General features: G+C 41.5%; 2 protein-coding genes across 2 annotated transcripts in view; both read right to left on the bottom strand.

Annotated features, from left to right (window-relative positions):
• POC1B (POC1 centriolar protein B) overlaps positions 1-13,377 on the bottom strand; it is a 53,289-nt gene extending 39,912 nt beyond the window's left edge. The window contains exons 1-6 of the mRNA XM_065630476.1: positions 13,227-13,377; positions 12,898-12,982; positions 3,679-3,850; positions 2,717-2,896; positions 1,314-1,421; positions 295-410 (exon numbers count right to left, since the gene is read on the bottom strand). Of these exons, the coding sequence (XP_065486548.1) occupies positions 295-410; positions 1,314-1,421; positions 2,717-2,896; positions 3,679-3,850; positions 12,898-12,982; positions 13,227-13,241 (676 nt within the window). The 5' untranslated portion in view covers positions 13,242-13,377. The remainder of the gene's footprint in view (positions 1-294; positions 411-1,313; positions 1,422-2,716; positions 2,897-3,678; positions 3,851-12,897; positions 12,983-13,226) is intronic.
• Positions 7,791-12,543, bottom strand: GALNT4 (polypeptide N-acetylgalactosaminyltransferase 4). The gene has a single exon (XM_065630463.1). The coding sequence runs from the start codon at positions 12,317-12,319 to the stop codon at positions 10,568-10,570; it is 1,752 nt and encodes a 583-aa protein (XP_065486535.1). The 5' UTR covers positions 12,320-12,543; the 3' UTR covers positions 7,791-10,567.
• Positions 13,378-14,160: the final 783 nt, after the last annotated feature.

The following is a 14,160-nucleotide window of genomic DNA, read 5'->3' as shown; positions in this document are numbered from 1 at the left end:
AGAACAACCTCCTTCATTTAAGGGAAAAACAACCAAAGTGCTAGGACATAGACCACTCTGCAAATTATTTGCTTCGTTCTATTCTAAAAATTAAGAGAAGCATTGCAAAGGAATAATCAAGATTCAGTTTGGGGTTTTAGCGTTGCTAGACTGTAAAAAGATTACGTACAAAACACCAACATGACCTGTTTGTACACTTGCCCCAGTAACGAATGAAATTGTACAATCTACATAAATCACATTTCATTGCAAAGAACTCCATTCTAAAGAAAATACAAACTACATTGTTTTTACCTTGGTAATGCTGCAGTAGCTTTTTCATTCGAATATCCCACAGTTTCACTGTATGATTGGAACCTGCAGAAGCTATACACGTACCACTTGGGTTGAAATCCACAAAATTTGCAAATCTAAATAAAATTAATGAAAATAGATTGATTACATGTTTCCATGGAAATTTTTGGAGAGAGAGAGAGAGAGAGAGAGAGAGATATAGAAAGCCATGTTAACACTGAGTTGCCACAAACTTGTGTGAAATCCACATGTATGGAAACTCAAATAAGGTATTTCAAGCAACTGAAATAAACAACAGAAAACAAGATGTGCCTGACAGATCAGACTGCGTAATCTGGCTTTTGTTAAAGAGACAATACAACTGCTCTGACTCAAACCTTCACAGCTTGTGTTGGAGCACACGGTTCCTAGAAGAAAGTGCTGCAAAGAGTTTGTAAGCAGCAAGTAAAATAATTTTGTCTAAGAGAAGAACATCTAGCGATAACCTTTTAGCTTGGAAAAAGGATAGAGATGGCAGCAACAAAATTAGCAAAGCACATATACAAGATTAATATTCCATTGCATTTCTTAATTGAAACTGTGGCTCCAAGATGTTTAAGAAAACTTCAGATAAGTAAAAGCAAGTATTTTCTAAACCTAAAAAGGCAGGTCACTGAAGTTAACAGAACACTGTTTTCATCAACAAGTGGAGAATTCTTGAACTTCTCTTCTTGTTGAAGCATTCAATAACAAACAGCATTATTGAAATGGGGGAAAAACATGAACGCGTTCAAAAATCCAAGAGCAATTTGAATTCTCTCTGCCTTATTTCTTGACCATGGAAAAACTGGATAAGTGCAGCCAGTCAACCTCTTTAGAAAAAAAAAAAGTGAAATTATTTTTGTTCACATGGGTGGTAGAAGGAAATTTGGTCTATTATATTTTCAGATACAACATATATATGTTGACATCACAAAACATGGATTTAATCTCATTAAAACTACACACTTATATTTGTCCTTTTTTGTAGGAACACTTACCCTTCATAATCTAAGAAGCTATCAATACAAGTTTTATTTCTTGTATCCCAGATCTTAACAGATTTATCCTCACTGCAAGAGGCTATTAGTCTTCCATCAGGTGAATATCTGGAATACGCAAATGTATACGTTACTAAACAACAGATACTACCTGAATGAGCATTAAAAGATGTAATTGGCAGAACACCAGAACCAAGAAAGTCTGTTTGGAATTAAAATGTGTAACATTCAAAGAACATTTTAATTTCTCATATTTTTCACACAGTAATAAAACTTTCTCCCTCCATTCCTCCGAACACCCTCCTTGCCCTCAGCCCCATTTCACAATAAACTATAATTTTAAAGAGCCATAAGCAAGAGAAAGGGGCAGGGGAGGAGGTAACAGGAGCCTAAGGCTATCACTTCAGATGCCAAAGAGATTATTATAGAAAACTATAGGCAAAAAGACAACGAGGACAGAGCAAAAACTTGCGTTCCATTTTAACCTACATATATATTCTCCTGTGAGTTCTCTCTAGACTTACAAACTGTCAGCAAAACATTCATGATTATTCCTAGACTGGCGAACTAGGTTTTTAAACAGGAAAATTGATCTGTCTATAGTTTCACCAATCCTTATTATTTCTTATATTAAGCAACTGCACAGGGACATTAGAAGACTGTTTAAGAACTTCCATATATGACTTCCTAGACCTTTTATTTTTCTTCTCAATGATCAGACACGTTGGAGCTTTGTAGGGCTCTGCACTTCACCAGTGTTAAAGTTCTTTCTCAAGAGGTTTAAATCAGGCCTCTCAGCTGCAGATTTTCCATTATTATGGAAAGAAAAAAAAACCCCCACACAGAACAGAAGAATCTTTTCTTGTCTTTGAAGAGCTGTCCTGCCTTTAAATAGGGTGAGAATCTTAACTTGCAGTACAAAGACCATTTCTTTTACCTTTTTCAATTATGTAAGCTTAACTCATCTTGACTCATGACCATTCCTTTATACCACTTTTGTTCCAAAAATAGCTGATAAAACCCCTACCATGCATAACAAAACTAGAAGCAAGTGAACGCTGTGAAATAAGTTAATACAGCATAAAAACATATAGAATTGGGGAAACAGGATACTGACTGAAAATAAATACAGATGACCTTATTTGTCCTTTAAAGTAAAAGAATTAACACACAGCAACAGATGTCATATGTACATATATTAACGTAGAGCAAGCTTTCAGACTTCAACTAGGAGATTTATATGTAAGGTGTGTGTGTAAGACTGATTTATTAAAATGGCATTATTAGTGATAGATCATCACTTATCATGCACAGGTTTTTCTTCTTCCAGTTCTGCCCTAAGAACTAAAAACCCTTTGTTAGAAGTTCTGTTTCTTTACAAAGAGAATAAAAACAACACTTACTTGGCACAGCGAACCCAATGAGTGTGTTGGAATAGGGAAAACAAAAAGCGCTGATGGCGAACACTCCATATTTTTATTGATTTATCATTGGATGCTGAAACTAGAAAGTGGCCATCATGTGAGAAGTTTACACAACGAACAGATGCTGTATGACCTTTCAGTACCGATGATTCTCCATGACTTCAGGAAAAAAAAAAAAAAAAAAAACACACAACAAAAACCTCACACAAATATATTGAAAGAGTTTAAAACCCCATAAAACTCAAAGTTAACATATTTGAAATCTTATCCAAATGAAAAAGCAATGTATACGTATCTTAGTGTTGTCAATAATTTTTTGCCTTATTTGTATATTAAATATTAGAGTAACAGACTTTGAAGTAATTGTATTTAATATGACCAATTTTAGAAAAGAGTGCAATTAACTAGCAGCATTAGCCTCCATATGGTATTTGAACTAGAATTTATTATGTTTTTTGATATATAAATCTACAAAATGCTTAAGAGTTAAAGTAACATCAGTCTTTCTACGATCATCCTGAATAGCTTGTAATCACTGCAACTTGAAAAGAGTCTAAAAAGACAAGTCAATTCAAAATATCTGCTTTTACAAAAATTTTGTTGTTTCCTTTGTCACTTATTTCCCCAAAATGAAGAGCAGCCATACAATCCTTATGAAAAGGAATACATCCTTTAGGCCAGAGAAATACTACCAAACATAGTCTTACACGCATTAAATTATCACCTCTGAATTGCTACATTTTTCTGTGGAAACTACAGAATATTCAATGAAGAACAAAGTAACACAGTGAAGAAATGTGTTGTTTGTGCTCAGTCTCTATTTCTGTCAAAGCCCAGTCAGGGATATGGAAAGGAAAAAGAAACTTTTATTGGGTAAACACTCCAATATTCGCATTGTGCATTAATGAAACACACAGCCAGCATCACCCGGTTGTACTCACATGCAAGGAATCCATAGTCTGACAGTACGATCTTGAGAAGCTGAAGCAAGAAGCTGCCCATCTGGTGAGAACTGGACACTGGTCACCGCTTCTGCATGGCCTATGAATTTGTAAGCTCTGCATTGCGCCTTCAGCTTCCACACCATGAGAAACCTATCCAAAGAGGAGGTAGCTGGCAAGAAATAGAAGATATATCAGAAGTCTGGTCACCACTATTAGAGAGAGGAAAAAAAAAAAAAAAAAAAAAAATCAGAGCTAATGACTACAGACTTGGATTCACGAGTGAACTTACTGGGTGTGAGTGGGAGGGAGCAGTATTGGGTTTTAATAGATACTTGGCCTAAGCAGAAGCCTGGCAGCCAGCAATGCCAACACCAGGCTTTTGGAAGGACATCAGAAGACTGGGAGGTGTAAAGGATAATTCTTAACAGGTAGTTCTCCCACATATTCAGCAAACTGGCTTGCAAGTACTTTAAATATCTAGAACAACAACAAAAACAAAAATCTAAAGCCAAACACACGTCATTAAGTATGAATCCAGATCTGGCATTACCAAATACTGATAACAAGAGACATCTTCACTTTGATCTTTGAGATGGAATTTGATTCAAGCATCAAGTGTTTAACTCTGATAAAACAGGCCAACTTAAAATATAATGTCTAACACTTCAGGTATCTAAAGTGAATATCCAAATATGATAATCCTATAATCCTATTTAAGTACCAATTTTTTAATACTAACATCTACCTAGTTCAAAACGTAATGTGAAGTTGTCAGTCTGGTAATAGAAAGAGATTTTTTTTTTTTTTTTTTAACAGTTACTTTACAGGTGGACCATACTATCTATACTAGAAAAAGCAGACATGGCTTTTACCAGAGCTTGATCATTTTCAGGGAACTATAAGCAGCAAAAGCAATGAGCAGTTGAATTCAACTGACGAGTGTTATATTCCTGTGCCCCTGTTATCTTCATCTCTGCTAAGTGCTATCAAGCAGATCATAAATAAAAACAAGGGACTCACACTCCCACTCCTCAATTATAAAATTCCTACCCCTAGTGCAGCAAGAGAGGGAGAGTAAGAACAAGGACCTCCTGGAAGTTGAAGAGGACATGAAAAGAACAGCTCTTCCCCTTCCCAACCTCTTTCAGGCACCAACATAGCATAAAGGAATTGAGTCTGTTTATTAGCAAGGCAAGCCTCAAACAAAATATTAGATATTAAACTCTCCGTAGGGATTTGGCACAGAAATATTATTTTTACTCCCAAAAGACTAGATTCTGGTAAAAGATATGGGACCACACTATCCCTATCAATAGCTTTATATTTGACACAAAAGTACAGGATATTACTCCCGTCCAAATTTTCAGAACTCTATTTTACAGCAGGCTGTTTCTAATTGTACTTGAATGATTTGTTTTTTCCCTTTGATTCAGAAAAATGTGACCTAGCGTGGTATAAAACAGAAAGGAGGAATGAAAACATAAGCTAAAATAGAATTGAAAGCATCACATTGGAAATGTGGAACAGACAAGATTGATGGTTTCTTAAAAACAAACAAACAAACAACCCCACCACACATTAACTACCAAGTACCTGTGGTACCTTATGAACTGCACAAAGGCAGCGAAATACCAGCACTCTTTCCTTTCAGTTCTAAAGAATGAAGGAACTATTTCAAAAGATAACAGTACAATAAATTCAAAGCCTGGTTTCTTGTAGCTTGCTCTCTCACAGATGGATTATCTAAAAGTTAATGAGACACAAGCAGGAATCTAAAGTTCTTCTTTCACATGGACATCTACAAGAGTCTTCCTTGTCCCTCTGAACTCCCTGTTGCCTACATTTATTCCCTCTCCATCCTTAGGTAGGTTTCTCTCTTGAAGCCACCCACTCATTACCACAACACTCAAAGGCTATTATTATCACCAATACTGCAGTTCCAGCCCAGCTGACACCACCCCAGGGCTGATAAGAGGGGAGAGGTTCAGGACCTGCACAGGAAAGGGTGAGTAACTGACAGATCCATTGCAGAATTATTTTCTTAAGGCACACAGACTGATGTGACTCTATACCTGACCAGCACGGGAGAGGCGCAAACCCAGACAATGAAACTCTAAGCCAAAACTCTGAAACTTTGTTCAACTTCAGCCCCTATCCTGCCAAGGAATTATAGAATACTTTGGGTTGGAAGGGACCTTCAAAGGTCATCTAGCCCAAACTCCCTGCAATGAGCAGGGACATCTTCAACTAGATCAGGTTGCTCAGAGCCCCGTCCAGCCTGGCCTTGAATGTTTCCAGGGATGGGGCATCTACCACCTCTCTGTGCAACCTCTTCCAGTATTTTACCACCCTCAAAAACCAGGTTCAGTTCCTTTACCATTGACAACCTCAGCCAAGCCACACTATTCCCTGTTCAAGCAGGCTAAAAATCAACTTTTGTGCATATGGCTAACACATAAGTATTTTGCTGTAACAGCATTTTATCTTTGCTAACCACAGGCACTAAATAAGAGTCTACAGGGTAATGATTGCCAGCAATAATTTCTATTATCAATACTAATCTTAAACAGTTTTATATATGAAAAACATACTACTATTATCAAATAAGCTTCTCTAGTTCTCTTTGTATTCCATTTTAAGGGATTTTGCCTACTTCATAACAATGCTTCTCCAGTTTACTCAAACACAGTATTTTAAGGATTGCTTTTTAATCCTTTATGCATTTTGCTTCCCTCAAGTTCATGTTGTCCATGTATTTAAGTGTTCGAAAAGAGGAGAGCAAGAACCTTCTAGGACAGATTACACGAGGTCCTACAGCAATGAAGACCAGACCCAGGTGATACATTCTGTCAGCACTCACTAAGGCAGCACCCTACGGTCTGACTTTCAGTCACCAGACCACCAGTAAATGGTCCACAGCAGATCTCCCAGGACAACTTAAAGTACTGTAACTGAAACAAAAGACCTATAGAGGGTCCAGAATGATTTGTTAGGATGGCCCATACCACAAACAAGTCTGTTGCACATGCTCCTCAGAGAAAACACTACATAGCCAGAACCATGTTTAGAGGTGAAAGAAAAAAATTGTCCTTGCTGTCATAATTAAAGTATTTGATCAACTGCAAAATATAATGGAAAGCAAGCTGAAAATTCACCCTGAGCTGACTCCAATATGGAATGTAGTCCAGTTTATAACTTCAGTGCTTTTTTTAAAAAAAATCATCAGTGCTTTCTGTACCCACCCAAGTAGAGCTGACACATCTCCAGGTAATTTGCTTTTCTGGTGATGAGTCATAACAGAATTAAATACCAAAGGGTGAAGACTTGGCATTATGCAAAGGCCAAGTTTACACACCGCTTTGCTGCAGTTCTCTGAACAGATATCCGGGCTTTACATATGCCATGAAAAAAATGTTATGGTATTTGCAATGAAACCAAGTTCGATTTACAAGTTGTGAATATTGATGGCATATATTTGCATATATACACATGTATATATGAAGACAAAAGGTGCCACACTGTAGAATTACCATTACACTCCCATTTCCCAGAATACCACAGTAGCGACTACAAGTTGTGCAGGAGATCAGAAGAGACATACTTAGCCAGGCTTTAAAAGCTAGCTGTACCTCTTGGTCACTCTTTTTTCCCCCTCAAATACTTAAGAATCCCCAATATGGTTAATTCGGTGCAAGAATTACAGGTCAGACAAAGTACAGGGCTATGCATATGATGTGTGTGTGAATATTCAAACACCACCCCACCAAAAAACCCACATGCTTTATAGGAACCTTGGAAATTTCAGTGTCATAAGGCACAACGTCACAATACAAACACGTTTAACAGTGATTTGCAAGATTTCATACTTGGAGGAAAACAATTACTAATCAAACCTCTTTCAAGGGAACCTATCTAGAATTCTAAGCACAGTAGATGACTTACATGGAACTTTTAATAACTCCTATAAGTTCAAGTTCACGGCAGTTTTTTATTTTATGCTCTATGTACTGACACAAGTAGAAGGGACTTAAAAAGAAGCAGCACACTAACCAACATTTAATTATCACTCTGGATTTTATTTTTTCAAAATAAATCCCAAAGCCCTCCCATATTTATTCAGTGTTAAGTTTACATTCAGTTTTGTTTAAGTCACTTAAAATCAGTAGTTTAAAATATATACAAGTGTTCCCTAAATTTTCAAAGTCCAACAGCATAGAAATTCTTTCAGAGTTTCAGATTTTCCAGAAACCTGCACGCACTGAAAACCAACTGAATTGGAATATTTCTGAAAAATTGCTGCAACTCAGTTCAAAACCAGTGGAACGTGAAATGGCATGGGTATTTTTTCTTCTCTATCTAGCTCCTCGCCCAACCTTTTTTATTACCCTTAGGAACAAATTTAACTTTGTTTATTTTAAGGTCCAGGTTATTTACTTTTGCCTTTTTTTCCCCTGTTAGTCTTGTTATAACTACAAAAATAGAATGAGAGGTGGTAGGCAAAAGGAGTAAGGGTTCAGATACATAAAGCTATTATCCCTATTAAGAGGCAGACTCACTTCGACTTATTGCTTAAATAAATAAGGAACACTTTGTCAGTTTTAACATGAAGGTAGTTCTTTATATGAAATGTAGTTTTTGCCAAGTCCTAGAAAAGTTAATTGTATAAAAGTTGCATAGTCTATATTCACACACCATTAAATTACTTTCATCTGAGGAAACAAGCATTGCACATAAAACTTGTGCTTTGCCATGTAGGAGAATCCAAGCCTTTTTCTTGTCATTTCTATTGAACATAGCAGTCTACAGCAAGCTTTTCACAAAAGCACATAGTTTGTATAATATATTGCCCCAGCACATAATGACTGGCTGCTTTTTCAAATTTGATAAATGGTTCATTACTTTTACATCTACAAAAAGAATTCCTTGCTGCAAAGTGGAATGGAATTTTTCAGGAATGTCTCCCTTATATAGTAAAGAAGTTCCCTTTTTCTACCAAAAAAAAAAAATAATCAGCTCAGGGAAAAGAAAAAAAAATTGCAAGTAATCTCCTAAAAATAAGTTATAGACTTAAAACAACCCATGCCACACAGCGGCAAGCATTCTTAGCACAATTCAATACTACGTTCCCAGCTCCGAGTTTTCTCCTTCTGTTCCCCTTCCATCTTAGCCTCCCTCCACCCAAATCGCTCAACTCTTTGAAACGGCTATGATTCAATAATATATCTTAACTTACTCTTGTTTTGTTTTTGGCAAGTCTTCACTTATTTCAGGTCTCACTTGCTCCCTTTTAACTCTTCTTCCTACTAACACCTGCAGCAAAAGTACACCTACTACATTCTTTAAGTATCCAGATTCTTATTGCTTATTAGCTCAAATTCCTACCTACCAGCCCCAGGTCAAGAATTACTACACCATGGCTACTGGAAAACATTATCACTTCATTGAAAATAACAAAAAAAAAAGCTGAGATGCCTGACCCATTAAGATAACTATTCAATTTAAATCATGTAAAGCTAAACACACAGATACTAACACAAGATTTTTTTTTTCCAAGTACACAATATATCTATCACATCTACTGTCTATAATCACACTCAAAACAGATTAGTGACAGAATTCAAGAATCAATATTCTTCAAAACTCTACATAACAGGATACAGAAAACGCTCTAAGCTGTTCTGTGAACTACCTAACCAACAAATCTTGGTTTCCTCCAAGCAGCCTTTCGCTTTGTCAACTCCCTTCACTTCAAGCACTCCAGCTTCCCAACCTTACTCGAGGTCTCTCATGGTACTATTGTGACTAGAAAAAGGCAGCATATGCTGCATTATTTCAAAACTCTACCTAGAGCTGACGTATTCTAGCTGTTGCCAAAACACGATGCAAAATAAAAGAGACCAAGTTTTTCCCTGTGTCTCCTTTCTCTATCCTGCTGGCAGACCTAAAAAAAAAAAAAAAAAAGGATACATGGAACAGTCACATTAGCTATGTGTCCCTAGGATGTCAGGCTTAACACAAAAAAGCTTACTCAGAGGCAAAATAAATATTAAATGTATAGCAGTAGCTAATGCAATTCTGTGCTGTCTCTCCTTCTCCATTACTTTTAAACCAGTTTTTTTACTTGTAGCCATCCCTATTTCTTCCCATTTGTGATACTGCCAGCATGTCCTTGGTTCAGCTGCTACCACACTCTAAATGCATAAGAGCACCTGACTCACCCTCATGAGGTAACTTTGAGACTAGGCACAAGGCTGCAAAACAATGCCAAAGCCCATCTACTAAAGAAACTTCCTTTTCTTCAATGTAATACAACTAGTTATCACCCTGAAACCCCTAGGAGAATGTAAATTCCCAGAAAACTGCAGACCACTACAAGACTTAAGATTCAACTTGCCACATCAATGTCAATTCAATCACATGCTACTGTACCATTACTTATAGATACAGAAGTTATCAAGTACCTGCAATATAGGTCAGTTAATTCCACTGCAAGAACCTTAACTTTTACTTCTGTAAGTAAAGATTCTTTACCATCACGTATCATTACCTTGCAGGTCTAATATGTATTTTTTAAAGAAAATAAAATCCCTCCTCAGTCCACTCAAAAGACTTTGTTTTAGCATAATCAAGACAGACCAAAGTAAGAAAATAACAGATCAAAATTTTACAAAAATAAAAGGCATTACATCTGTATTCAATTTTTTAGAAACTAAACCCCAGTATTTACTTTTGCTTTCCATACAGTTCGCCATAGCAGATATACTTTCTACACCACCACAGATGCATCTGAAGACATTCCAAGGTAAACAACTGCATGTTGCCATCTGCTCACAAATGTAAAAACCTTGGAGATCACAGTCCATTTGATTCGTACAATCAGCAGTGATTATTTTTCAAATTTCCAAATCTGATTTTTATCTGCAGCATTACAAGTTCTCATTTGCACATCAGCACGTCCCTCAGCTGTACGATAAGCAGTAAGGCACTTTCCTGAATGAGGATGATAAATAGTCCCATCTTCTTTGAAATGCCATATAATAACTTCTGGGATGGGAGATCCATCTTTTGGGCAGTTCCTCATAGTTATGAAGTCTTCATGCTCAGGGACTTCAGCACACAGCTCAGTTACAGAGTTAAATCTAATCTCCTTATTTGATGTGTATTCAAAAAATTGATTGCCTCCCTGACCATGACATCCGAAGAGAGAAAGGTGAGCCCCAGTAGGATGATTTTCTGGCAAGGCATAGTCAAGGCACTCTGAAGCTATTCCTGCACTGCGGATAGCACCATGCCAGCCAGGACGATCTTCTGGTACATGCAACTCCGCAAATATGTTTTTTAAATACCAGTTAAAACTCTTGCATTTCAAACGCTCTCTTAGTATCTTTCTTTCAGAAATATCTCCATAGTTTTCTTTTCTTGCTGAAGGATTCCTGTTGTAAAAGTGCTCTTTGTACTCATCCATCCATACCTCAGCAGCACGTGCCGTGTTCTGAAGGAAATTTGGTCTGGCATAGGGTGCGCGCTTTGGAAACACATGGCCTACGTGGGAGCACGGATGAATTTCCAACATGCCTCCACACTGCCAAACCCTAAATGATAATTCTAAGTTCTCCCCTCCCCAAACATCCATTCCAGTATCATAAGTACCCAGGTACTCAAAATACTTCTTGCTGACAGCGAACAACCCACCAGCCATAGTTGGGGATCTGATTGGGTCGGTTTCAGATTTGCGCCTAAGACGTTCATGTTTAGGCACTGAGTGCCACTGGAATGTTAGCCGCCAGTCAAAGCCCCCAATCATGGGCTCTGCTGTTTGCATGTAGTATTCAAACGTTTTCCAGTCAATGGTGTCAATGACAGGACAAACAATAACAGTCTCATTCTCAGCAATCCTCTCAAGCAGTGGTTCCAGCCAGCCAGAGACACATTCACAGTGACAGTCTAGAAATGTGAGAACATCACCAGTGGCAAAAGTAGCGCCAATTAAGCGTGCACGAACCAATCCTTCTCGTTTGTTGGTTCTTATCAAACGAACTCTTTTCAGACTGCTTATGTATTTTTCAAGATCAGTCTTCAAATACACTTTATCACTCAAGTCATCCACCAGTATAATTTCTTTTAGAAGCACTGAAGGTGATGTTTCAAGAACACTATGTATCGTCCGAAGCAACGTTGACCAAGCTTCATTGTAAAAAGCAATTACAACAGATGTTGTAGGCAGCCTTCTGTAGTTGTAAGACTTAGTTTTACAGCCACCCAGTCGATTATCTTCAATGTGCCGGTGCAGAGAGATTTTATCACTCAAGTAAATGTTTATTGCATACTTCTCAATCAGCTCTTCTTCCTGTTTCTTTTCCTCAGAACTTAGCTGCAGGCGAGAAGGCTTACCCCACTCTCCCGGGGCATAAGGATCAGGCGGGGATTTGTCATAAACTGGACGAGCCAAATCCATAGCCTCTTCTGCTCTGTCAGAAAAGCGCCTCTCCCATTTCCCTTTGGTGATGCTCTCCCCGGCGAGGGAGGCACCGAAGGAAGAAACCGACAGCTCGACCACGAAGTATGCAATCATCAAGAAGCCGAGAAACATGCAGCTTTTGCGGACCCACGTCCATCTTCTCACCAGACGGATCCTCATCGTAGGCGACTAAAAGCAGCCCCCAGCAGAGAGGAGCTCAGTGACCCACCGCTGGCTGCCCCCTGCGCCGCCAGGACTAAAGGGGGCTGCAGGTGCTCCCCGCTTCGGGCTCGGGTCGCCGGCCGAGTTCGCAGCCAGCCTCTCCGTGGCGGGCCCGGAGGTTTCCCGGGGGGCCGCGGCGCAGTAGCGGCGGCACGGAGCCGCCCCCCGCCCCTCCGGCCTCGGCGCTCCCCTCACTTCCTCCTCCTCCTCCTCCTCCTCCTCTCTCGCCGCGGGACAAACCCCTCCTCCCGCCGCGTGGTTTGCTCAAAAAGTTGTCGCTTAAGGAAGGGGCAGAGACTCCTAAGCCCGCCCGGCGGGCGGGGGAGCCCGCCACGCCTCCGCGCCCGGCGGCTCCGCCGGCTGCCGGGGGAGGGAAGGAAGGAGGGAGGGAGGGAAGGAAGGAGGGAGGGAGGGAGGGAAGGAAGGAGGGAGGGAGGGAGGGAGGGAAGGAAGGAGGGAGGGAGGGAGGGAAGGAAGGAGGGAGGCAGCGAGCCGCCCCGCCCGAAAGCAAACGGCGCCCGGCCCCCGGCACTCACCCAGCCCCGCGCCGTCCGCGTTGAAAGCGACGCCCGTCACCGCCGCTCTGTGGCCCCGGAGAGTCCGGATCAAAGCGGGGTCCTCCTGGGAGAGAGGGTGCGCACCGTCAGGCGCCAGGTGGGGGCCCCGCCTCCCGCCCGCCCGCCCCTCCGGAGCCGTTAACGTCCCGTACGCGGCGGGGGCACGGCCGCTAAAGGCTCCGCACCCTCCGCCGCCCCCGGGCTGGGCGTTCCCACCGGCGGGTGCGATGCTCGCAGGCCGGCGGCCGCAGCTCGCCTGCCCTCTGGAGGGCCGCCCCGGCTGCCCCCGCCCGCCGCCGAGGCCTTACCAGCGCGGAGGCCATGGGCGGAGCGGGACGCCGCGGCAGCGGTTGCCGGAGCGGCGCGGCGGCCCGTCAAACCCCCCGCGCTCTAGTCACGGCCGGTCGAGCTCCGAATTCATCCGCGGCGCCAACAGCGCGTCTTTCCACCCGCCCATTCGTCGGCCGCCCCGGAGAGGGGGTGAGGCTGTGGATCCGCCCCTATCGGTTGTGTAGGTGCTCGATTCCCTGTTAAAGGCGCAGAGCCGCAGCGCCCCTCGCGTTGCCCTGGCTACCGCGCGTGCTGGCGTCGGCGCCTCCGCGGTGTCCGGCTGTACCGGGGCGGCCTCTCCGGACGGGCCGGGGCAAATTAAATTATCTTGTCTCCGAATTTGGCCGTTTGGTTGGGACACAGCGGCTTGTGGTTGGGACGGGCCGAGCCACCGCCGAGCGGGCGTCGTTCTGTGGGTGCTGGAGCAGGCGGGGCCTGTGGGTCATTTGAAAAGAGAAGTGATTGTGCCACTGTACTCAGCACTGGTGAGGCCCCACCTTGAATCCTGTGTTCAGTTTTGTGCCCTGCATCATAAGAAAGACATTGAGGTACTGGAGAGAGTGCAGAGAAGGGCAACAAAGCTGGGGAAGGGTCTGGAGCACAAGTGTGATGAGGAGCAGCTGAGGGAATTGGGGCTGTTCAGCCTGGAGAAAAGGAGGCTGAGGAGAGACCTGATCGCTGTCTGCAACTACCTGAAAGGAGGTTGTAGCATGGAGGTTGTTGGACTCCTCTCCCAAGTAGCAAGTGATAAAACAAGAGGAAATGACATGAAGTTGTGCCACGGCAGGTTTAGATTGGATGTTAGGAAAAAATTCTTCATGGAAAGGGTTGTCGGGCACTGGAACAGGCTGCCCAGGGAAGTGGTGGAGTCACCATCCCTGGAGGTGTTTAAAAGGCATTTAGGCGAGGTTC

The sequence above is a fragment of the Caloenas nicobarica genome, chromosome 1, assembly GCF_036013445.1.
Source record: "Caloenas nicobarica isolate bCalNic1 chromosome 1, bCalNic1.hap1, whole genome shotgun sequence".
In the NCBI taxonomy this organism is placed as follows: Eukaryota; Metazoa; Chordata; class Aves; order Columbiformes; family Columbidae; genus Caloenas; species Caloenas nicobarica.
Note: the sequence above shows the minus strand (reverse complement) of the source record. Positions and strands in the feature narration are given on the sequence as shown.